Source organism: Gymnoscopelus braueri (assembly GCF_963280865.1).
Source record: "Gymnoscopelus braueri genome assembly, chromosome: 18".
NCBI lineage: Eukaryota > Metazoa > Chordata > Actinopteri > Myctophiformes > Myctophidae > Gymnoscopelus > Gymnoscopelus braueri.
The window spans coordinates 44,524,818-44,549,190 of record NC_137618.1 but is presented as its reverse complement, the minus strand read 5'-3'; the positions used below and the strand labels follow the sequence as shown (position 1 = coordinate 44,549,190).

The 24,373-nt window shown below is 43.1% G+C and overlaps 1 protein-coding gene and 1 pseudogene across 2 annotated transcripts in view; one reads left to right on the top strand and one right to left on the bottom strand.

The window, feature by feature from the left end:
• The window catches only part of LOC308073383 (contactin-associated protein-like 5), a gene marked incomplete at both ends in the record, with an annotated part of 192,163 nt that overhangs the window by 146,597 nt on the left and 21,193 nt on the right, over positions 1–24,373 (top strand). The window contains 6 exons of the mRNA XM_080412254.1: positions 1,209–1,409; positions 5,875–6,031; positions 11,058–11,185; positions 17,507–17,677; positions 21,756–21,974; positions 24,112–24,351. Coding sequence (XP_080268380.1) covers positions 1,209–1,409; positions 5,875–6,031; positions 11,058–11,185; positions 17,507–17,677; positions 21,756–21,974; positions 24,112–24,351 — 1,116 coding nt within the window. The remainder of the gene's footprint in view (positions 1–1,208; positions 1,410–5,874; positions 6,032–11,057; positions 11,186–17,506; positions 17,678–21,755; positions 21,975–24,111; positions 24,352–24,373) is intronic.
• Positions 8,410–9,343, bottom strand: LOC308105801 (globoside alpha-1,3-N-acetylgalactosaminyltransferase 1-like; annotated as a pseudogene). Its single transcript has one exon. The product of its transcript is annotated as a globoside alpha-1,3-N-acetylgalactosaminyltransferase 1-like (transcript).

The following is a 24,373-nucleotide window of genomic DNA, read 5'->3' as shown; positions in this document are numbered from 1 at the left end:
CAGCCTGTGTCTGCTTATGCGAGCCTCTTATGAGCCTCATCAGTTTGCGGTGATAAATATCAGTAATAATGTCGGAGGAGTAAAGGAGGCAATCCAAAAGGCACAATGTGTCACAGCGCTGTGACCCTGCCAATGCTTCAGAGCTGTCTTTCATAAGGGATGGTGTGATGTAGATCAGTGGTTCTCAAACTTTTTTTTTTAATTTCAAGGACCTCCATAACTCTGAGGGGAAAATAGAACCACTCCCACTCACTTTGCCAGCCTAGGTTGGCTCAGGGTAGAAGACGGGGTTAAACAACTAAAATGGGATCGGTCTTCGAAATTGAAAATGCTAGCAAATGTTAGCAACGATCTGGTACCACCCACTCATAAAACAAACATGGGCAAATTCTCCTTCTACAGCACTGCCACCCAGGTTTGGAATAGTCTAACCCCATCCCTCAAAAAAATGCAGTTTGCTGGGCTCATTTAAATCAGCCCTGAAAATTCACCTTTCAGGAGGCCAAAAAAGAGGTAGTATCATTTTCCCGTTAGTTGATTTACATTTGTTGTTTTAAATGTTTTGCCTAATAAAATATTCAATCAATCAAAAACCAAATGGACCCATATTGTTGAAAAAGAGAGGAATAGATCCAAGCACTCAAAGAGAGATGCATCTCACACGTGTTCTGACATTATTTATAGTGTTTGTTTGTCAGTCTCATACTTGCCCCGATGAAGACCAGTTCTGGTCAAAACATGTTGGCCTTTTTTTTTTTTTGCGCTTGGATCTGTCTTCTTTTTCGTCGATCCTAGAAGCACCAATCTACAAGTTTATAACAACATTTTTATCTCCTTTTACCACCTGGTTGCTCTCTCTCTCTCTCTCTCTCTCTCTCTCTCTCTCTCTCTCTCTCTCTCTCTCTCTCTCTCATATTATTGTTGAGTGTGCATAGAGCAAGGACGTATAACTTCTAATACATGATTATCATTGGATTATTATTAGAAGCGGGTGAAATTAGTTTTTCTGTGCAACCTCCATCGTTCGTAGGGGTGGGGGGGGGGCAGAAGGGGGAGCGCAAGGACAAAACCTACTGTAGGAAAGAAACGGGTCAAAGATATGTACATTAAAAAAACTAGCAATTCAGGGAGATATCATTCACTAAAGAAAGTTATGGCATGCATCTTTAAAGTGTAATTTATGTGGTCGTGTGTGTGTTTGTGTGTAGATGACAAGGTGTGGACAGTGCTGACACACAACAGCACGGCTCCAGTGAAGGTCCATGGATCTTCTGTCCAGAAGCCCTACGTTATGAGGTTCAACTACAGTGCCTCGCCAGAGCAGCTGCGCGCCGTCGTCACCGGCTCCGAGCAGTGTCAACAGGAAGTGGTCTACAGCTGCAGGAAGTCCCGCCTCTTCAACACCTGGGGCGAGTGTTGACATAGGCTACCCTATAATTTCAATTATTATTATTATTTCAAAGACTGCCATTTTGATATGTATTAGGCCAGCGGTTCTCAAACGTTTTAAGGACCCCCATAACTCTTGAGTGTACAAATCCATTTGGTTTGGTTTTGCCTCTGTCGGGTGGAAATAGGCCTATGTCTAAAACTGTTACTTTTCTGGATTAAAATTTAGCAAATAGCAAGAGTAGCAGATCTACAAGCTCAAAAAGTCACTTTCGAGCTTGTAGATCTATTACTTTTTATACTTTTGTGTGATGCTGGTTTATGATCAAGTAGGGCGTTAATTTAGGAAGAAAAAAAAACTCTGAAAGTTCAAATATGGAGATACAAGGTTTCTGCCCGACAACAACGATTTGTACACTCTTAGAGTCACAGACCTTTATTACACGGCTTGGTTGAACGCTTGATTCTGATTGGTCAGTCATTGAATTCAGCGGTCTGTCATTCAATAATGACCGCCGCTATCAATAACAGACACACTGCAGACACAGTCGATCAATCTGCGGCGCTTGGTTGTCGTCGTATTCCCCGAGGCAGCCATGTAAACAAACATGTGCGTCATTTTACAGCAATAAACAGTCCATTCCAATGAGGTTTTTGAAAACATCTGAACACTCATCCACTTATGAAAAATAGATGTTTCCAAATCTCTTGGAGGGGGAACGCCATGTCACTGATGTGGATAATAATAAACATGTTGGTTATGACTAAGAGACAGGATCGTTAGAAGAAAAGAAAAGAGAAAAAAAAACATTCTTCTATTTTCGGCCTCACCAGATATGAAATATAATTGCTTTCATTGTTTACTTGACTGCTTTATTAACTGCCAGACAGCTCTGCCACAGACTTAAAGGGTTTACTTATTTATATTCTTTCTTCTTTAAACATAAATGGAGTTTCTTTTTCTGGCCAATATGGGGAAGACCCCCCCCCCCCCCCGCCCCCCACCAACAAACACACAGATTCATTGCACCCACAGACAGACTGATTTTTCAGTTCTGGACAAGCGCTGGTCTGACCAAAACACGCACGCACGCAAACAGTGGTATATGACAGTATCCAAAGTGTAGTTAGACACATTTCTCAGTAGATTTATTTCAACAGTAAATTCCCTCATTCAAAAACACCCAGTAAGACATGCTATTCACTGGGTAATGCATGTGCCCATAGTTACCCATGTATCCCTCATTTCACCCAGTGACGGAAGTCGGATTCAAACTCAGGTCCTTGCAACTCACAGGGGCATGTGTGGTCCGTGCACTAACTGGCTGAGCCAGCAGGCACCACCCTGAAACTTTCACATGGACAAAGAAAGTCCTTATAAGCTTCAGTCTCCATCCTTGTAAAGGTCTAGTCATTACTGAGTGTGGCATGCAGCGTTTACATGAAAGTTTGGACACGGAACGTATAGTGCCGTTTAACCACATGAACCCCTATTCTGTGGGCGAACATTCAGCGAAAATAGTAGATCAGCGACTGCTGAAGGAGCGCTAAAACAGTGAAACAGTGAAAGCCCCCGGTTGACAAAACGGTCCAGGGGGGCCCTTTTGATCTGAAAACCCATGCGGAAAAAGGTGTGTGTACGCCACTGAGTATGATGATCGGCTTATAACAGCTATTAGATTACTTCTTCCACCATTTCAAGCTGCCTTCTCTCATCACTGCACCCCTCCCCCCCCCCCCCCCCACACACACACACACACACACACACACACACACACACACACACACACACACACACACACACACAAATGACAAATATAAAATGCATCCCAATTCGTCATATAGACATCCGCCGAACAATAAGCCTTGTTGTGCTGGAAAACAAAGGCCAGTTTGTAATACGTGCAATAAACTGCTGCACACCGGATCGGGGAAGCTCTCTCTCCCTCCACTATAAATTGTCCTTCAAATGAAAGTAACAGCGACAATCACTGACAGAGCAATACATTTTTCCCGGAATATGAGAGGAATTGTCCTTTTTATGAATTATTATCCCCGACTCACATCCCAACAGCACGACCTTGATATTTTGAAATGTAGTGTACACTTTTGGGGATGCTTTCATTTAGTGTACACACTTTGTAATGAATGGCAATAAATCATTCACTTGCTCTTCATTAATGTCAGGATCGGTTGGAGACGGGAAATAATTATAGATTTGGGTTTCCTGGGAGGAAGGCCAGGTTAATAATTCAAGAACACGGAGGCCCCGTAAAGCGGCATAGATCTGCGTCTCAAATTGACAAGTAAGTGGTTGCTGCTGTCTTGTTTTTCCAGTGAAGTTAAAGTCATCTCGGGGAAATTGGCTATGCTACGTGCTTAAACACGGGGAAATTGGATTATGTGTTTACTGTAAGCGAGGGGGACGGCTAACATAACGCAAAGCCTTTGTGCCAGGAAGGGCTCATCTATGGATAATTATCTTTGCAAAACAAAACAAAATAGTTTGACCTCAAACATCGTAGGCAGGGGGAAAAAACTGCTTTCTACCGGAATATATTTGATACACACTTGGAGTCAGTGCTGCAGGTTTGCTATTCACAACTTTTGTTTTTGTTGTTTTGTAGCTTTTTACACCTTTTTCATGTTATGCCATTTAACCCCCCCCCCCCACCCCCCTCCCCACACACACACACACACACACACACACACACACACACACACACACATTTGTGCGTTGTCACTGCTGTTGCATCCTACAAAGTTACAGTAATGGAGTAAAACATCAAATATTTACGTCTGAGATGTAGTGGAGTAGAATAATGTAGTATAATGTATACAAAAAGAAGGACATAAGTACAGTACTTGAGTAAAATGTGCTAAGTTACTTACTTTGCACCACTGGGGGAGGAGCTTAGAGGCGTCTTGCTGCTGAGGTTCCTAAAAAAACACAGCTGTGAAACGAGGGCCACTTTACACCTGCTGAAGCTAATGAGGCCTGGCTGACTGACATGGCTAAGGGCCTCCCTGACAAACAACCCATGCCTCGGGAACGGCAGCGGACGCCTCACTACATTTCTTTGATCACACTATACCCATGGCACTGTTCTAGCGGTGACATCCCCTCTGACTCCACCTGCTGCTGGCTGTGGTGGGTTTGTGGTTTGTTTTGGTTGCTTCCTGGTTGCGTTTTGTCTAGCAGGTGTGGATCGTCAGCACTTTCACCTGGGCCCGCTGCACCCTATAGCAAAGATATTAAATTATTAAAGATACGCCATCCCAATTGGAGCTAACCTCACTCCGTCAAATGGAAGAAGCTTGCGACACACATTTTGTTTCACAGCGTACTTGCATCTGAGACTTCGGGCGCAGAATCGATGACAGACGGAGTTTCATTTTTTCAAGATACTAGGCAGGTGATTGGATGATCCCGCCCCTAGCAGCCGCTGATTGGTTCGTATGCGCAGCGGTTCGGGCAGCTTTACTCTGTGAGCAATCCCAGACCCTCCTTCCTGAAACCAAATGCAATGCAATGCATGAGATTTCCGGAGGGAGGGGGTGTTTACCAGGCTAAATTGGAGCCACTATAGAGGCAAACTGGTTCATAAATCCGACAAATGGTCTCCTAAGTGGGCGCCGGCTGATCTCGCGAACGTCCTATGTTTACTGGTGCTAGCGACCCGACACACTCTCCATCCCGGAGTAACCCTTCGTGGTGCCCGGTGGTACGACCCGTTTCACTTCCCGCCATTTGGTGCCCCCCTCCCAAGGTTGGTGTCCTGTGCTGCAGCACCTAAAGCCCTTGCATTAAGCCTGCTGATTTTGAGGTGGGGGGGGGGGGGGTCCGCGGGGGGGTCCGCAGACAAAAACATATCATTTTGGGGGTCCTTGACATGTTTGAGAACCACTGATATTATAGCAACATAAGTTGTAATGCGATTAACTGCTGTTAGAGACAGTACTCCTCTGTCCTTTTGGATGGACCAGGTTGTAATGTGGTGGGTGGACCAGGTTGTAATGTGATGGGTGGACCAGGTTGTACTGTGGTGGGTGGACCAGGTTGTAATGTGATGGGTGGACCAGGTTGTAATGTGATGGGTGGACCAGGTTGTACTGTGGTGGGTGGACCAGGTTGTAATGTGATGGGTGGACCAGGTTGTAATGTGATGGGTGGACCAGGTTGTAATGTGATGGGTGGACCAGGTTGTAATGTGATGGGTGGACCAGGTTGTAATGTGATGGGTGGACCAGGTTGTAATGTGATGGGTGGACCAGGTTGTAATGTGATGGGTGGAACAGGTTGTAATGTGGTGGTTGTAATGTGGTGGGTGGACCAGGTTGTAATGTGATGGGTGGACCATGTTATAATGTGGTGGGTGGACCAGGTTGTACTGTGGTGGGTGGACCAGGTTGTAATGTGATGGGTGGACCAGGTTGTAATGTTGTGGGTGGACCAGGTTGTAATGTGATTAACTGTTGTTACAGACGGTACTCCTCTGTCGTGGTGGGTGGACCAGGGAGGAGAGAGGAGGACTTACTGGGGAGGATTCCTGCCTGGAGTTCAGCAGTGCTCCTGCAGCCTGGAAGAGAACTGCATGGATATGAACTACTTCTGCAACTGTGACGCCGACACTAATACATGGTATGTATGATACATGGCACAGACATGACATTGACATGACATGACATTTGACCTCTTCACACTCTTCATTTTTTCCTGAAAAGCCTCCCCCTCCCCCTTTGTTGTGCCTGATTTGCCTAGTGTGAAAAGAGGCCAATTTGCACCTGTCACCATTTCACACTTGGCAAATCCCCCCCTTTCTCAGTGACAATGCTTGGGAAATTCACTGAAGTGCCAATGGCAGGGTCTCTGAAACTTTGGAATGTCACATCTGTATTTGTACACATAATATGTACATATGTATGTATATTATACATATGTATGTACACATATACATGGTATGTATCGCCTATTTCAGTACCTTTTGGGCTGAAGATATTCTTTCAGATCGCCTGTTATAGCGCCACCAGGAGGCCGATTTTTGCTAAAACATTTTGTTTTATATTACTCCTACAGATTGTGTCCAAACATCTCACAAATCGGTACACATTATCTCTATAGTCATGTGATTAAGGCGGATCTGTCCGATCTTTCATATTCCATTCTGATTGGCTAAGATTGGCTTCCAAAGTTTGCACGAGTGGCTCGTTTTGAACAAAATGCCTCAAATCTTGAACGCAGTGTGCGATTGCATGACAATTGCATGCACATTCCCACTAGGCCGAGGAATAAATGCCACACCTCTCACATTGCCCTGTGATAGTGCCAGCAGCAGGAACATTTTTGCAAAACTATTTCTTTTCGACACAATGCCTCAAATCGGTCCGATTGTTGTGAAAGGCTGGGGAAGAAATGGCACCCTTTTCACATTGGCCTATTATAGCGCCACCAGGAGGCCACAATAACCTCCGAGAAGCTTTTTATTGTTGTAAGTGTGGGTCTAGAGGAGACACCAAATATAGCTTTTGGGTCTCAAGTTGAAAAGGTTTTCAGGAACCCCTATAGAGGACATGCAGATTACTGACCATGTGACCTTTGTCCCGGGACCGCCAGTGGTCCTTGAGGGGGTTCCAAGTGGTCCCCAGCTAAATGATGGAGAGTTGGTAACCAAATGGACCCTTATAGATCTTTAACTCTTCAAAGCGTAAAATGAAACCAAATAAGAGTTACATTATTATCTGCATTACTCAATGAAATAATTGATATTTTGATAAATGTCTGCCTATTATCTCTCCTATGGTACCAACATCAATACAGCTGGAAGTGTGGACAAAATCTTATCCAACGATAACAAAATATTTTAAGTCTTGGGTCTGAGAGTCTAAATCTCATCAAACGGTGGTCCGTGGCTCAAATGCAGAATAAATAACCTTGATATGAAAAAGGTTGAAAACCACTATATTAGACGACAAAACTCCACTCCTTCTAGATTTGAGCACCATGCTGGCCAAAGCGTCAAATCCTGCCCAAGTCTATATTTTCTATTAAAGCTCCATTCCCCTGAATCACACACTGCTACTGCTTTCTGAGGTTAATACATCTATGATTAAGTTCTGATCTGCCTGAATGGAGTTATATTACAACATTGCTGCATTTAAAAGTGGTGTGGATCAAGGCTAGTACAATGACACTAGATAATACAAAATATGAAACTCACAACTCACCTTTAAAAGACCCGATCAAAGACAAGGCCACCTCATTTCTGCTCACCCAACCGGCAACGAGTCATTTTAGGCATTGATACTTTTAAACGCCTTTAGGGCATTCTGCCCCTGAACATTTTCATGTCAAGAACCCCAAATTAATATGTACCACATACCCCTGTTTGAAACAATGTTGTGCAAGCGATCGACCCCATATGGGACTGAGTTACTAGGGCCCCAGATAGGGGGGCCCTCAAATGTTTTTTGTGTGCATAAATACTCCAGTATGTATCTATGTTTTTGATACATACCCACTACAGATTCCTGCATTAACACAGCAACGATATTTATCATTTGGGTCTATGGCTGACTCTGTGGCTCTAGTCTTGCCACAGTGCCCAAAGTGGGCTCGCGGAAGGTGCCGCTGGGGCCGCGCATTGGCAACCAGAAAAAAAAGTATTTTATCAAGAAAAAAAAAGGGGGAAAAAAGTCTCAACCAACGTGAAGGGGACTGTGATGAATGCAATTAGTGTTCATTGAGTACACCCTTGCAGTAGCCTAGTCATGATTGGTATATTATCCATTCTTGACCAGCTGTACCTACTTTGTTGATTAACACAGTAAATGGCAGAAGCCAAAGAGAACTGTGTGTCTTGTGTGAGTTCATGACAGGGACAGCCACTCCAACACTGACAAAAATCCAACTGATTTTAGCTGTTCATCGAATAATCGAAAAGATATTCGCCAGGGCTGTCCGATTTTCGAATTTGATCATGGTCAGTTTCTGGCATCCCTACTATCCCTAGTCCAGATATTTCAGACATTGGGTCGTATATCGGCATAATCCTTAATGACCGAAGAGAATCGGATGATTCTTATCTCGGGTTCTTTGGGTTTGAAGTCGGTCCACAGATACTCCGGAGACAAAACCTTGGTGGGTTTCTGGATCGACCATACTGTAGGTACCTGTTGAAGTGGCTCTCTTCTTGCCACAGTGCCTCTATTCCCTGCTGGGCGTCCAGCTCAAAGTTGTGGCTGCACGTTGACACCAGATGATGGACGTAAGCCAGTTCCCCCCCAAATACCGCGGCCTGGTAGTAGTAGTCACCTTCGTAAGGGGCCATATACGCCTTTGAGGCTGGCCGATGTTCGTAAGTAAACACACTGCGCTCGGTGGTGTAGAGCCATGGGTGTATTGCGGCGACCAGTTGCCCCAGAGTCTCGCTTCCCCAGCGACCATGGAACTTTGAGTCAACGTCGAAACAGAAGATGTAGTCAGCGTGGTCACGTAGCTCCGTTTCTATTAAATCCTGGATATGTTTCATCCTGCCAGCTGAAATCTCTTGCCATCGGTTCGACGCCGGCACGGACCTGACGAACCGCTCTCGCCCGGCACCTATCTTGACGGAAGGGACCTCGTCCGTCCGTCCGTCCGTCCGGCCGGTCTGTATACACGTAGTAACAGACGTTGAAACCGACGAAGAAGTGGTGTTCCGCCGTCTCTAGAAAGTCCCTCAAGAACCGCGTGTACTTCCCGACGGCGAAGACGGTCATCAAGGTTGATGTTGCGGGGTTCGTAGATGGCGTCTAACAGCATGGGGTCGAAGGTCTGATCCCATACGATTGGAGCCATCCACGGAGTCACCGGTACGATGTCAGTACGCCGGTAGTCAGGATGTTGGGTTGATTGAATCGCCGGTTTGAATGATTCAAACCGGCGGTGTGCACGCCGGGGCACGCCAGATTGCATTTATATTCCATGGATAGCAGCACTGAAGCTAGACACATAATGAATACAGTACCACCAAGGGTCAGCACCACTTGCAAGGGCCAGCGTTTTTTACAAAATAGATTTCCCCCCTTGGTGTGGTTTGGTTAGCCCTTCCTTCCTTCCTTCCTTCCTTCTACCTACCTTTTGAGATATCTGGGTTGTTGTAAGACCAAATATCCTGACTCGTACGGAAGGTGGAGTCTCTCCAAGAGCTGGTCGGTTGAATGCGAAGTCGAATTGAAGTCGTATCTTGCCAAAGGACTGGAGTGAGGTAAATACTGCTTGCATCTGGTTGTGATAATAACAGCGAAGCCCGTTTTTCGATATCACCAAATCTCAGCTGTTTACTAGCGTTTTTGTGTTCGCTTGCTCCCAGGTTGCCAAATCATGTGCACATATCCCCCCACGGGTATGGTCTAGTAGTAATAAATCAATGAACAGGTGTTGATAGGTGCGCTGATTGCTGCTGAAGCTCTTAACACGAGCACACAGCAAACTAGACTGGACCACACTGGACACAGCACTGCTCAAGCAGCACGTGAATAAATTATAGGGTAGGCTAGGCTTTTATTGAACAACGCGGTCACAGATTTATTTTGTTGAGAGACAATGTTCAAAGGAAGCGCTGCAGCATCGTTGATCTAAACTAAAGCAAAATAGGAATAGTCTACTTCAGAATCAAGTTAGAACACACAGTTGTTTACAAAATTGTTTTAAAAGCAATGGTTCAAAATGAAACAATGTATTGTTGTATTTTGAACCTATCCTCCTAATAGTTGGCTTTCCACTTGTAAATCTCTCTCATTGTCTCTTTTCCTGCAATATATGTTTTTAAGCCTGTTTTAAATTTTGGACAAATTAGCTCATTTTACATTGAGGTGCCCACTCTTAATTGTATCCTTATATTGATGCTCAATTGTGAATAAGAGTGAAAAGTGTTCCAGGCACGCACGCACGCACGCACGCAACGCACGCACGCACGCACGCACAGTACAGTAAGTACATTTTTGAGGCATTTTTACTTTACTGGAGTATTTCCAATTTTCAATACTTTTACTTCTACTCCACTACATCTCAAATATTATACTTTTACTCCACTACATTTATTTGAAAACTTTAGTTACTAGTTACTTTGTAGATTTTGATTATTATTACAAAACATACATTACCCACTTCAGCCACTTCTTGCAACAGAGTACTTCTACATTGCAGTATTGACACTTTTACTTAAGTAGAAAATGTGAGTACTTTTTCCACCACTGACACACACACACACACACACACACACACACACAACACACACACACACACACACACACACACACACACACACACACACACACACACACACACACACACACACACACACACACACACACACACACACACACACACACACACCGACGCATGGCGCGGCCGACCGACCGACCTCTTATCTTACCGGCTCTTCCATCACTATCTCTGATGGGATCAAAATAGCATAGCAGCGCCGACATTGATATGTATTATTGTCCACTTCTTTTCCAATTTCCTCCCCAGATTGGATGCTGCAGCACTCCGTCACACGTCGCACTAGATTTCCAAAGTGCTGCGTCCAGACGAGAGAGAGAGAGAGAGAGAGTAGAGTAGAACGTTTCCTGATTGTTTCAATCTCCCATCAGTCTTCTACTTTCTCCTCCATCTTTTATTACAGGGCTAATGACACTGGAGTCCTGTCCTACAAGGATCACTTACCGGTGACTCAGATTGTGATTGGAGACACCAACCGAACGGGCTCCCAGGCCGTGTACCGCATCGGCCCGCTGCGTTGTTATGGAGACAGTAGGTGAACTGTTAAAAAAACGCTTTTCGCAGACACGCTCGCTGCATTAATGTGTTTTGCTGACAAAACTCCCTCGTTGAACCCTGTTTTCTGAAAAGTCTGAAAATTCGACTCCTCATCCTCCATGGCCATGGCCTATCACTTCTAGCTTGTTGCCCTCTTTTTTTCAAGCGGTGCTAGCCTGCTTCTACATCTGACTTTGTGTGTTTGTATTAGGGGTGGGACAATATATCGATATCGCGATATATCGCGATACTTTCTCCCGCGATAACTAATCGATATACTGCCGAAAAATATACTGTCGATTTTTTTTTTTAAGTTTGTGATACGTTGTTTTTCCTACTCTGTATTTGTGTAATGATGATTTTGAACTGTTTGGTGCTATTTTATGTGTTTATGAATTGAATACAAGGACTATTGTGATATATCGTTGGTGAAATTTCATGCAATATATCGTGATATCGCAATATATCGATATTTTCAGATATCGTGATTTATCGTTGGTGAAATTTCTTGCAATATATATTGAATATCGTGATATCGCAATATATCGAATATCGTCGAATATCGTGATATATATTGTTATCGTGGGCCTAATATCGTGATATATATCGTAACGTGAGGTACCCATATCGTCCCACCCCTAGTTTGTATGTCTGTCTGTTTGTGTACGCTGCAACTGATCACACCACAAAATTGCAACTTTGGGGAGGGGGGGGGTGCATTTTCAGAGCATGTTTACTCTAATAATCAATCAGTCGATTGTGTTACAATACAACTAACGTAGTATACTTCCTCTAGTCTCTTCCTAAGGCCAAAATATCAGCCTTTCACGTAAGATATAGTCTACGTTATCTAATTCTAATACATACTGTACCAGGATGAACCCTACTGATGTTGGTGACCCTCCATGGCTTTTCCTCTAGTGCCACCCTTCAGCCTTGTTCCTGCTGAGCGTAATTATACTCAAGCACCTAATTTATTCTCCATCTTAGAATGGCGTCGTGCACCACATATAGCAGATCTAATAAGCTCGTGAGATTGTAGCTCGGCTTTCAGCGCACGGCACTGTCATACGGAACAGTATAACTACAGCCTAATGGCCCTATTTTGAGGCAGGTAGATTGGCGTGCAGGTAGGTGCGTAGCCTGCATTGACAATTTCCGGAGTTGAATTGGTTTGTTTTTTTCGGTGCGTGTCTGCTGCCCGTCTGCTTGGACCAGGGCTACAGGCATCTAGCGAGGCGTATTGCTATTTTTGGCTCACTTTAGTTGGCAGAGATGCACACAGATAGACGTCTGCAAAATCACACCAGCCTGCTTCATGTTATGCTCGTCTGCAGGGTTGGATTTTTTAGGGCAGTGGTTCTCAATCTTTTTCATGTCAAGGACCCCCAAATTGATATATATATATTTGTCCGCGGACCCCCATCTGAAAATGTTTTGTGCCAGGGACCACCCAGAAGAGAAGATTTGTGTTAAAAAAAAACACTGAAAACACTATCAAGATTTTTCGCTTAAAGTTCCAAAAATAGCAGATGTACAAGCTTGCACCGCGGCACGAAGTGTTGTGCTTGTATATGGTTTCCGCCCGACAACAGTGATGTCTGCAAGTGTGTAGAAAGCTTTTAGATCTGTTATTTTCATTATTCATCGCCAGTGGTGGAAAAAGTACTCAAATTCAAAATGAAAAGTACCAATACTGCAATATAGAAATACTCTGTTACAAGTAAAAGTCCAGAATTCAAAATTTGCTTTAGTAAAAGTAAAAAAGTATTGGCATCAAAATGTACCAAAAGTAAGTACCAAAAGTAAATGTACAAAAATATTTGAAAATAGCAGATCTACAAGCTTGTAGATGCTTGTTGATGTGAGCTTGTAGATCGGCTATTTTCAAATAGCCTATGTATAAAATAGGGCTAAAGTGGTTAACACATTCACCGCCAAAGTTTTTTCATAATAAAATCACCCACTGCCAGGATTTAGATCATTTTTTTCTAGAAACAATGTGAATTAATTTTAATTTTATTTTTTAACATTGAAGTGAACGGATTTTTTTTTTTTTTTTTTTTTTTTATTAATTAATTTGTTAGGGTTAGGGTTATAAATGTATACTAAGAAATTAGAGATTTTTTTTAGGAATTCAAAAACAGAATAAAAAAAAAAAATTAAAAGGGGAGAAATCTCCCCTTTGGCGGTTGAGACCATTGACTGAAAAGGGGAGAATTCTCCCCTTTGGCGGTGAGTGTGTTGTTAATGTATGTTTTATAATGTAACTAGTAACTAAAGTTTTCAAATAATTGTAGTGGAGTAAAAGTACTGTCGTATATTTGAGGCATTATAGCCCTGAAAGTTGATATTATATATAAGATAGTATCATGTGCTCCTGTTTGGAATTTACCACAGTACAATATTTGAACCCGAGATGTAGTTGGAGTAGAAGTAAAAGTATTTGAAATTGGAAATACTCAAGTAAAGTACAAATACCTCAAAATTGTACTTAAACGGACTACACCATGAATTTTAACTTTTTCTACTTTTTTGTGTGTTTTTGGTCTCCCCTACCTCTCTTCTATCACCAAAAAATACCCCAGTTTGAACACTCAGGCTTTCACAGCAAATCTGGGGTTTTCTGTAAATTGGTCTCAAAACAGGCCACACTGATTTGCACCCTGACGTGACGTCACGTCAGGGTGCAATATCTCCCGTTTTTCAGTTGGTTCCAACAAAAAACTAATTGTATTTTTATTATTTTTTTTTTTTAAAAACTTTTTCCACACAGAACCAGGAGATAACATGCATACAAACTGTCTCAATAGCGCCCCGTGCCAAACAGAACAATGTGGTATTGCAGGTGAAAGTGCTTTATAAGCCAGAGAGAAGTTAGGTGGAATGAGTATATCTGAGGCTTGATTTAGGCTCAAACCTTTTGAAAAACGTTTGAGGGACATAAACAATATGATATTACTTTCTTTTTTTTTATTCATGGTGTAGATCCTTTAAGTACAGTACTTAAGTAAATGTACTTAGTTACTTTCCACCACTGTTCACCCGCACAACTAAGTGTATGGGGCTTGAGTTGATAATAACTTGCATCAATGGAAACAAGCGTAGTGATGCAAGGAAGGGCAGCAGAATACTCCCAGCCAAGTAGCGAAATGGGTTGGATTATAGGCTGAATATATTATCAGTGTAGCAGGAGGATTCAATCATGAGACCGATCTAATGATCACTTTTCATCACCTTTAAGAGCGGTGTGCTGTACTCAGCAGCCCTGGGCTATGCTGGTAATTTCCACAGTGTCATGAAAGAAAAGCCTTGGGAATTACATTTCTCCCAAAAGCAAAATGATGTCCTTGTGCGGGACATGCAGATTCATCAAACACCTCAAGCAGACCGCCAAGGGCAGATTATTAAAAAAATAATAATAATAAATGTAGTTACCGCAATACTTGTGACACCGGTCCTATATTATGTGAAGCGTTGCTCAGTGCAAAGCCCAGTTCATAATGACCTCCTATTATTTGACAACACAATGCGTTGTGAGCTTGTAGATCTGCTATCTTAGCTCTGCTAAATTTGCGAAGAGATTTGGTGTAGAGGGGGGGTAAAAGAGCAGTGCCAACTTATAGGTCTGTTTTACAAAGTATAGAGTGTCTTAACTCTTTGACTGCGGACGACGCGATAACGCGTCAAGTGCTACTTTGTCCAGTTGGCCGTCGACGCGCTCGACGCGCTGGACGCGCGTTCATTGTTTAATCTCTGATTGCGCTATGCTGCTTAATATTCAATGTTATTCTCGAGTTCCACTTACTTCACGGACATCTGCATCCGGTTTCATGACCTGGATTCCGTTTCCGGTTTTTGATTCTTTTCCCCAGTCATTTTCGTCCAAAATAGGTAAATAAACGGTCTTTCACACGGTATGACGGACAAACGGACAGTTTCTCTTCTATAATCTATGGTCTGGGTGACGATCAGTCATCGCCGTCGTATATCACAACGTAATTTTCGCCGATCAAAACAATGGGGGGGACGTCACATCCGTTTTCATGTTTTTCCTTGTCTAATCTATGAAGAAGGGTGAGAGAGACCCAACGACATGATCAAAGCTGTCATGTGCTGCGCTCTAGTGGCGGATTTGTGCTGGGTCTTTACATTATGTGTCCTTAAATTATTTTCATGAGAAAAATTCAAAATATAAAAATAAAAAAACACGAAAATTGCTGGCACTGGGGGAGTACTTTATGAAAATACTCTGGCAGTCAAAGAGTTAAGTGGTTAAGACACTATGAACTGTTTTACCTCCATCTTCCCCGTTCTGTCAATTTGTTCAAACACTCTGTATCCCATTTTACGACATTCCATTTTGTTCTCTCTCCATTGCTTTGTGGAATGTCTGCTTTGAGCCAAGAGACCTAGCTGTCACCTTGCTTATCCCATTCAATCCGGGAACGTGTCATTTTAGATTTTTAGCTTTAACCATTATTTTGTACTTTGGGATATTCGAAAATAGCAGATATACAAGCTTATAGCAGCACTATGAGCTTGTATATATGAAGAGAAAAAAATTAAAAAGCTTGAACATTTTTGCAAACTTTTTTTTTAAAGCGATCTTTGCTTCTGGGCGATAATATTCCTCTAAATCCTACAGTTTTTTTTTTAATGTCAAGGACCCCCACAATTATATGTATTTGTCCGTGGACCCCCCCATCTCAAAATATTTTATACAGAAGCAAAGATTTGAGTGAAAAAAAATATATATATTCAAAGATTTGCACACATTTTCACGATAAAAAAAAATGAGCAGATCTACAAGCTCATAGCGCGGCACTCGGTGCCGCACTATGAGCTTGTAGATCTGCTGTTTTTGAATAGCCAAAGACATCTAAAATGACACAGATGCGTTCCCGGATTGAATGGGTTATCAGGGGACCCATCTGAAACTGGCTTCCTTTTGACTTTGAAATGCACTTTATTGAGCCTGGCTTTAGACACAACACGCTATCACATTAAAAAAACCTTTTTTTAATGCTCAAAGTCCACTCTGATGTTTCACAGTCTGTCAGGCAGCTTCTGATGGACTTTGGATTTTTTTTTGCCTTTTGTTCTTTTTGCTCAGTTGTTCTTCTGTCGGTGTCAATATGCTTTGAGGGAAAATCCACACACAGACTGCTTTCATGCTTTCAACTTTTTCATACAGTCTACATGGAATGGATCCTCTCTTACCAATCCACACTCCATTTCCCCTTTAAAGGTTTCATGACATCATATTTCTATTGTTTTTATTTTTTAGGGGTTTTCTGACCTCAATTACACCCCAAAAAACTGAACTTTGAACATTCAGTGGATTTTCTGTGGTCTGGGTTTTTCCGAATAATTAGGCTCAGAAAAGTGCTGTGATTGGCCCGTGGACTTTGATGTCACAGTCCATTAATCCCGCCCCCTCTCCTCCCCGCCCCTCCCCTCCCCTATCCTTCTCCTTTGGGGGGGGCGGAGCAGAGGCGATGATTGACAGGCAAAATCCCTCAACAGTGACACTCTCAGGCAAATAGTATTTTTTTTTCATTACAGCTGAAAAGCCCTCAGAACACAGAGAGAAACAAACCTGCCATGGCTCACTGAAGTGGATTTTTCAGTTAAAACCTTTTATACACATTTGAAGGACCATGATAAAGACTTTGAATGTTTTGTAAACCAGCATGTCATGAAACCTTTAACCACTAAAAACCCTCTCTACTTAGTAAAATAATACTTGGCTTCTGCCATGAAGATCACAGGGCATGAGGTAGCACAACATTTTAAACATGTTGCACAAAAATCATAGCTAACTGCCACATGTAACATCATTGTGATTAACATTGTTTTTAAAATAAATACTAGATATACAAGCTTCCAAGAAAACAAGGTCGGGAACCACTGACTTAGTTGACCAGGGTTGGTTCTGGACTTGATCCACTCTTTTTTCCCCTCTCTACATGTCGTTGCTGTCGAGCAGAAACCTCTTATCTCCATATTCTCACTTTTAGTGTTTTTTCGTAAATTAACACTAAACTATCCTCGCGCCTCATTTTGAGCTTGTAGATCTGCTACTCTTGCTACTTTTGAATCCTGAAAAGTAACAGTTTTGAACATGAGGTTTCCACCCGACAGAGACTATAAGTAGCCGGTCTACTGCTTGTATATCAGGGTTTACATAGGGAATAAAAAATACACAGAACAACATACAATTACTAAAAACCAAGCTGACCTTATACACTTGTTTTCTTTGTACATTAAAACATGGTTATAATGTACCTGTCATAACCTGGTGTGTTTCAGAGTGGATCTGGAACGCTGCCTCCTTCTACCAGGAGTCGTCCTACCTGCACTTCCCCACCCTGCAGGCTGAGCTGGGCTCTGACATCTCCTTCTACTTCAAGACCAGCTCCCCCTCAGGAGTGTTCCTGGAGAACCTGGGCCTCAAGGACTTCATCAGAGTGGAGCTCAGCTGTGAGTGCATATGTTACAGGGAAAATGGCATTCCAGGGAAATTGAAAGGGGTACGCTTGTTTTCATGCCCCTCATGCAATTCTGTAGAATCAACGCTAGAGGGCAATGCAAGCCAGACATGAGCCCCACACCACACACGCACGCATGCATAAACCAGCACGCACACACGCATGCGCACACGCGCGCGTGTACACACACACACACACACACACACACACACACACACTCCAGGGGGCGGGCCTGGCGGGCTATGTTAGTGCAGTGAGTGGCACTTGGGGCAAACGCAGTCCCCACACAACATCATTTACGATTCTGTGCCTATCGGTACATAACTCGGACGGCGCTTAAGTCGACTAGCAGACCATCGGCAGGTCGTCGCGGGCACTCGCGCCTGGAGGCGCTCGGGCGCGACTCCTCTGCCTCAAGGTCTGCTAAGTCGGAGCGCCTACCGTCATGGTCCAAAACTATACTTTATCAGCGAAAAAAAAGTAGTCCGCGGTTGTTTGAAAAAGTAATGTCCCAAGCTGGAGTCAAACCCCGGCTCCCAGTGGTAGTGGGTGGGGAGTCCAATGATTATCGAAGTGCGCCACTGAGGCTTGTACTAGTGGTGCAAAGTAACAAAGTAGATTTACTCAAGTACAATTTTGAGGTATTCGTACTTTACTTGAGTATTTCTCTCATATTATCCATTTTATTTTCAGCGTTCGCCTAGCGTAGCTTCCTGGTTAGTATGTTGTTGTTGTGGTCGTCGTCCTCGCATCAAAGCCCCGCCTCGCAGCACCGCCCCGTGCCTATAAAACAAGCGCTCCCCTGTCAATTTCCCTGGAATGCCATTTTCCCTGTGACACATACACTAATCTGCAGGTGTACCAAGGGGCTAGCATCCGGCTTGTAAATTGAGGCTATATAGGAAGAGACAGTTTTATATGAATGGCCTGTAGTCTCTGTTTCACCGCTGTTTCACCCCTGCTGGTGTCGGAAGCAATTAGGCTCCATTCAAGCAGATGGGTTTTTGCCGATCTTTATACTTGTTTTTATTATAAACATTGTCATAAATACTATAGGCTTCCAGTCGCTAGTTTAAAGTCTTCTTTCAATCACCATGATATGCGTTTTGGTAAGTTATGGTCCCATTTATTTAAAAATGTATGATAAACGTAGGGTATGCTGTAGTAGTGGCTTCCTTGTGATGATTTTGATTGACAAGCTACACAACCAATTGCATTAATTCCCACCCCTCCACTCTGATCCCAACCAATAGCATAAATTTCCAAGATTTTTTTTTGGACCGAATATAGAAAGATGGCGGATTTGAAATCGCTGAAAAATAGGCTTCATTGACGGTCTGTAGAAACCAGGGAAGTGACGATTTCCGTATCTTTTTTTATAGTCTATGAGCCGTACGTACATGATTTTTGAGGAGAACCATGCATGGACAATATGGGTTTGTACAGAGACTGGGTCCAGTAACGGCATGGCGTCACACGGATCTCAGACTTCACGTAACTATTCTCTCACTATTATGAGAATACAAGAATGCTCGCCCCAAAGCATGCTCACCCCAGTCAAATCCGGGGACCTCGGAATGGTCGGCCCCACCAGGTATTTCTGGCCACCAGAACCTACTCGGCATTTTGACGTCTCGGGGGTACCGAGACTAGGGGTGGGGGGAGGAGATGATTTGCAATTCGACGTAACTCTAACGGTGCTGAGTTGGCTGAAGCGTTCGGCACGGCGATTGTGGGGCGATTGTGTTTTGGGGCGAGCGTTCCGGTTAGCTTTAGGATGCCAGTCGTCTATGATGTATGACACTTGACTCCATTATGTGGGCAAAGATTTCAGCCTGATTTGACTGACTGACATTCACTTCCTACAGAGGGCATGGCACTGAAAGAGTCTAGCCGAAGATGCCATCCGTTCCCGAAATTGGGCAAATCCGAGCCCCTTTGACTTCAATCATGAGTGAAAAGTTCAAGTTAAATATCTAAAAAAACTAGAACATATGTGAACAAAGATTAATGGGGTTCTATGTTAGCCTAGCTAGCGGCCGCGTGTACAAGAAATGAGTGGTTTGCGAGATTAGCTCCAGCCAGACAGACAGACAGCCCCTTAATAGACGGCTATAGGACTGGAGCACTTCAGTTTGCTTCAAGGCTTTGAATAAGTTGCAAAGCAAACATACCAAGCATAAAGGTTTGGACACAGCGTGTCGTCTCGAGAGTCTGTCATTTGATTACGATGAAAGCCTCGAAGCACATGGAGTGCTCCAGGCAGCTGGGTAACAGGCACTCAGAGGAGGCCCATAGAACTGGCTTTAATCCATTAAGACCGGGAACGCATCTGTGTCACTTTAAGATTTCTTTGGCTATAAAAAAAATAGCAGATCTACAAGCTCACAGCGCGGCACTGCCGCGCTGTGAGCTTGTAGATCTGCTATTTTCGAGGGGAAAACATTTGGAAAATGTGTGCAAATCTTTGAATATATATATACAATATATTTACTTCTGGGGGGTCCCTGAGGTCCCTGGGGGTCCCTGAAACACAATATTTTGAGATGGGGGGGGGGGGGGTCTGCCGACAAATGCATAACATTTTGGGTGGTCCTTCACATGAAAAAAGTTCCAGAACCACTGATATTATATAGCAGCACTATTAGGATTTAGAAGACATTTGTAGAATCCCCAGAAGCAAATATTTGAGTTAAAAATGTCCGCTTTAAAACATATATATATATACTCATAAGATTTGCACACATTTTCACAATTTTTCAACAATTTGCAGCTCTACAAGCTCGTAGCTACGAGCTTGTATATCTGCTATTTTTGAATAGCCCAGATTAAATGGGTTAATAACGTGTCCTTTCTGAGAGCACCGGCCTCCGTCTGGCGAGCGGCTGAAGCTCAGGAGACAAATGTATTTAATACAACTTAAACCGGGGGTCCTTCAACGTTTTCTCAGGCCAAGGACCCCTTAGCATGAGAGAGAGATGAAGCAGAGACCCCTTTCATATACAGCTGTGTGCAGATTAAACTTTTTCCACATATTTCATAGATATCTTCATAGACTTGTTTAACAGCACTATCATCAGTGTTGTGTAAATTAATGGGTTCTTTTTTGTTTGTTTATTTGCACAGTAGGCTATCTTTTCTAATAATATATGTTGGATTTATGTTAATGTGTATGTTCAGACATTTAACCACTTAAACCCTCAATAGTGAGTAAACTTGACCGTTGACTCTATACTTGATCTGCTCTTTTTTTTCCCTCTACAACAAACCTCTTTGCCGAAAATAGACGATCTACGAGCTCACAATGCCTCGTAGATCGGCTATGTTTGGTTAATGTTCCCCCTAAAATAGGGGTGCTGTAACCCCCCCCCCCCCCCCCCCCAAATAAGGACGCTAGGTTTCATATCTTTAACTCGAGGGGCTAGCATCCGGCTTGTAAATTGAGGCTATATAGGAAGTGTGACAGTTCATATGAATGGCCTGTAGTCTTGCTGTTTCACCGCTGTTACACCCCTGCTGGTTGCAGAAGCAATTAGGCTCTATTCAAGCGGATGGGTTTTTGGCTGAACTTTACACTTGATTTTATTACCTTAATAAACATTGTCATAAATACTATATATATGCTTCCTGTCGCTAGTTTAAAGTCTTCTTTCAATCACCATGGTAAATTATGGTCCCATTTATTTTTAAATTCATGATAAAGTAGGGTTTCTAGGGTTTCTACTGGTTCTGACCCGCCCTCGCTGCGGTTGCAGCCAATAGCATTGATTTCGTTAGCATTTCGGGACCGGATATAGAAAGATGGCGGATTTGAAAAAATAGACTTATAATTTACAGTCAGTACAAACCATGGGCGTAACGCTGCCCATATTTTTTTACGGTCTATGCTTTAACTTCATATACTGTAGGGAGGAACACTTTTCAAAAACCCTGTGGACTGCTGAAATATAATAACAACAAAAAGCCCAACAGTGCAGTGTCTGTCATCGTGTGATGGATGGCTCTGTCCCTTCACTGACTGTCATCTTCTGTGACCCCCCACAACCACCCTACTCAACCCCCCCCCCCAGCTCCCTCGGTGGTGACCTTCTCCTTTGACGTGGGGAACGGACCGGTGGTCCTGGCCGTCAAGTCCCACGTGCCGCTGAACGACAGGCAGTGGCACTACGTGCGGGCGGAACGCAACGTGAAGGAGGCCTCGCTGCAGGTGGACCAGCTGCCCCTGCGCTTCCTGGACGCTCCGTCCGACGGACACCTCCGCCTGAGGCTCAACAGCCAGCTGTTTGTGGGTAAGGTCCTTTAGCTGGCCTCTGGGCATTCCTCAGGTTTCATGATATGCTGGTTTACAAAACATTAAAAGACTTTATCATGGTCCTTCAGATGTGTATTAAAAGGTTTTAACTGAAAACTCCACTGCAGTGAGCCATGGCAGTTTTGTTTCTCTCTGTGTTCTGAGGCCTTTTCAGCTGCAATGGGGAAAAAAAAACGATTTGCCTGCGGGTGTTGCTGTTGGGATTTTGCCTGTCAATCATCGCCACAGTCCACTAATCCTAAACCACAATTTATCCTGCGAGGACCAGAAAAAATGGTCCTCACACTAAATGTTTGTTTCTCAAATTCTACTATACTTGTGGGGTCACGAGCAGTGGTGGTAAAAGTACTCACCTTCTTTACTTAAGTAAAAGTATCAATACTGCAATATATAAATACTCTGTTACAAGTCAAAGTCGGGAATTTAAAATGTACTTGAGTAAAAGTACAAAAGTATTGGTATCAAAATGGACTTAAAGTACCAAAAGTAAAAGTAATCATTGTGCAGAATGATCCTTTTTTTCAAGTTCAAAATGTATAAAAATTATTTAGAAAATAGCCGATCTACAAGCTCACAATGCGTCGCAATGCGACACATTGTGAGCTTGTAGATCTGCAAATGGGTTAAATATATATAGGGCTGAAGTAGGGCAGAATCAACAAAGTAATGAGTAACTAAAGTTTTCATATAATTGTAGAGGAGTAAAAGTACAATATTTTCCTCTGAGATGTAGTGGAGTAGAAGTAAAAGTAATGAAAATTGGAAATACTCCAGTAAAGTAAAAAATACCTCAAAATTGTACTTAAGTAGCCTACAGTACTTCTTAGTTACTTTACACCCCTGTTTGGCAGTCACAGGTATAGTAACAAAGTATCACACGCGAGCGCACACACAAACACACACGCACACACACGCACACACAATGCCACACTGCATGGCGGCTACTGCACTCACCCCCATGGGGCCATGGCAAGATTTACAGTGGCCTCAGATACACCGTGGGTCACAGTATGACTAATAATGCTATTAAAATCTTTTTTTCTTTCTTCTTTTTATCCCATATTCATTTTCATTATACAGTAACTTTCTGGTTATGCCAAGGAATTACACAGTCGAACGGGTTCAGAAAATTCCCCTCCGTGATAAGGCCTGGCAGAGATGGAGTCTTTGGGGGCCATAAATTCTGATTTGTCATTCTTGTGGCTCAGGCTGTTACTGCGGGCTGTAATGGGCTCCAAAGGTCATCTCCGTACTTTATCCTAATAGATATTCCACCATATTTGCATACTTAGTCTTAATGAGGCCTCACACACTCGAGTGCTTTTCCAGAGTCGCCTTAAAGATGCTTACCGGGAATTAAATGAAGGCCCTTGTGTCGTAAATCCTCATCAGCCTCTCTGGGAATTATGATTATAAAGTAGTAATAGTTGGTGGAGTGGAGGGCGGTATAACGGGCATTATGGGGTGACTAATGGCCGATCCCCATGCGGCGGAAGAGGTGATACTGTTTTCTTTCGAAAATAGCAGATCTACAAGCCCACAAGCTTGTAGATTGTCTGTTTTCAAATAGACAAACAGTGGTGGAAGAAGTACTCGCATTTTCTCTCTGTTAAGTAATTGTCCGGTATTCAAAATGTAAATTACTTAAGTATTCGCATTAAAATATACTTAAGTACTGAACGTAAAAGTACTCATTTTGCAGAATGTCCCATTTCACAAGTTTCCAAAATGAATAAAAATGCTTTGAAAATAGCCTAAGTATGCATATGGCTGAAGTGGTTAATGTATGTTTTGTAATAATAATCAAAACCTAAAAAGTAACTAGTAACTAAAATGTTATAATAATTGTAGTGGAGTAAAAGTACAATATTTGCCTCTGAGATGTAGTGGAGTAGAAGTAAAAGTACAGAAAATTGGAAACACTCCACTAAAGTAAAAATACCTCAAAATTGTACTTAAGTACAGTACTTAAGTAAATTTACGTAGTTACTTTCCACCACTGTTGATCTCCCTCTCTCTCTCTCTCTCTCTCTCTCTCTCTCTCTCTCTCTCTCTCTCTCTCTCTCTCTCTCTCTCTCTCTCTCTCTCTCCCCCACTCCCTCTCTCTCTCTCAGGGGGAACGGCGTCCAGGCAGAGAGGCTTCCTGGGCTGCCTCAGAACTCTGACCATCGGCGGCGTGACCTTTAACCTAGAGGAGCGGGCCAAGATGACCCCCGGAGTGAGCTCCGGTTGCCCCGGTTACTGCAGTGGCTCCAGCAGCCTGTGTTACAACAGAGGGAGGTGCATCGAGAAGAACAGCGGCTTCGTCTGTGACTGCTCCCAGTCTGCCTACGGGGGACCCTCCTGTAAAGAAGGTGGGTTGATGACTGACTGAAA